The sequence below is a fragment of the Salvelinus sp. IW2-2015 genome, linkage group LG35 (genome assembly GCF_002910315.2).
Source record: "Salvelinus sp. IW2-2015 linkage group LG35, ASM291031v2, whole genome shotgun sequence".
In the NCBI taxonomy this organism is placed as follows: domain Eukaryota; kingdom Metazoa; phylum Chordata; class Actinopteri; order Salmoniformes; family Salmonidae; genus Salvelinus; species Salvelinus sp. IW2-2015.
The window spans coordinates 9,847,163-9,848,237 of record NC_036874.1 but is presented as its reverse complement, the minus strand read 5'-3'; the positions used below and the strand labels follow the sequence as shown (position 1 = coordinate 9,848,237).

Below are 1,075 nucleotides of genomic sequence, written 5' to 3'. Positions count from 1 at the left end.
TATATACACACATATATATATATATATATATATATATATTGTTCAGGCATGTTTCCTGTCATATGAATGTGCTCAGATCACTTATGTTTATATATATATAAACACAAGACACAAGTGGTCTGACCACATTCATATGACAGGAAACATGCCTGAACAATTGCTTGAATTGTGCTGCACAATTCTGCATTACAGCAAACCCACAATGTTGTTTTGGAAGGACATGTTGCCTGAAGCAGAAACAGCCTGGCACCCAGACTACCAAAACCCTAGTCTATACATTTACAATCAAGTATTATCCATAATAAGTACTGTATTTAAGGTTGTACATGGTACGGTGACACTGCCACTGTGAATATAGCATTGGGGCAGATACCATACTAGTACCATGCCCTGTGATCTGGGTGGCAGACACAGGGAGGCAGCAATAAGGTATAACTCACCTGGGGATGGCATGTGGTGCTGGTGTGTAGTCCCAGCTGTTGATCTCGGTCTTTGCTCTGGCGGCTGACCTGTTTACTGCGCTGGAGCTGCAGCCTGAGTTTAGCAATCTGCTGGAGAAAGACAAGGGGTTTACCTCAGAGAAAATGAATGGTTCTCAATGGACATTCAAGGTAGCCTTGAATGTACTGCATGTGCTGTGTAGCCAACACTTATATTGTTTCATGCCATACATGGCAGAGAGGAGTTGGCTAAAGCACAAATAGACTGGACCACCAGGCTATATTTGAGGTATAATTCAATAGAATATGCCTTTAGAAAAGGTACAAAGCTATACGTAAGGGATAATCATAGGTGAAGTCAAAGGGTTATTATGTTTCTGTACTGGTTATATAATCATAACATAATCAGTTCTATAATGCAGACTAAGGCGAGGTCTTTTAATGCTGATCTTATAATCCTGGCTATACAGTACACAGAAAGAGTATGTCTACTCTATAGGATGCCCTTCCCTGCATGTCATCCATACAGGTTACTATAGTACAGTACCATGTCATCCATACAGGTTATTATAGAACAGTACCAAGTCATCCATACAGGTTATTATAGAACAGCACCAAGTCATCCATACAGGTTA

At 40.3% G+C, this 1,075-nt stretch overlaps 1 protein-coding gene across 1 annotated transcript in view; it reads right to left on the bottom strand.

The window, feature by feature from the left end:
- The window catches only part of LOC111958676 (glucocorticoid-induced transcript 1 protein), a 36,149-nt gene that overhangs the window by 13,439 nt on the left and 21,635 nt on the right, over positions 1-1,075 (bottom strand). Inside the window, exon 4 of the mRNA XM_023979928.2 lies at positions 441-574. Coding sequence (XP_023835696.2) covers positions 441-574 — 134 coding nt within the window. The remainder of the gene's footprint in view (positions 1-440; positions 575-1,075) is intronic.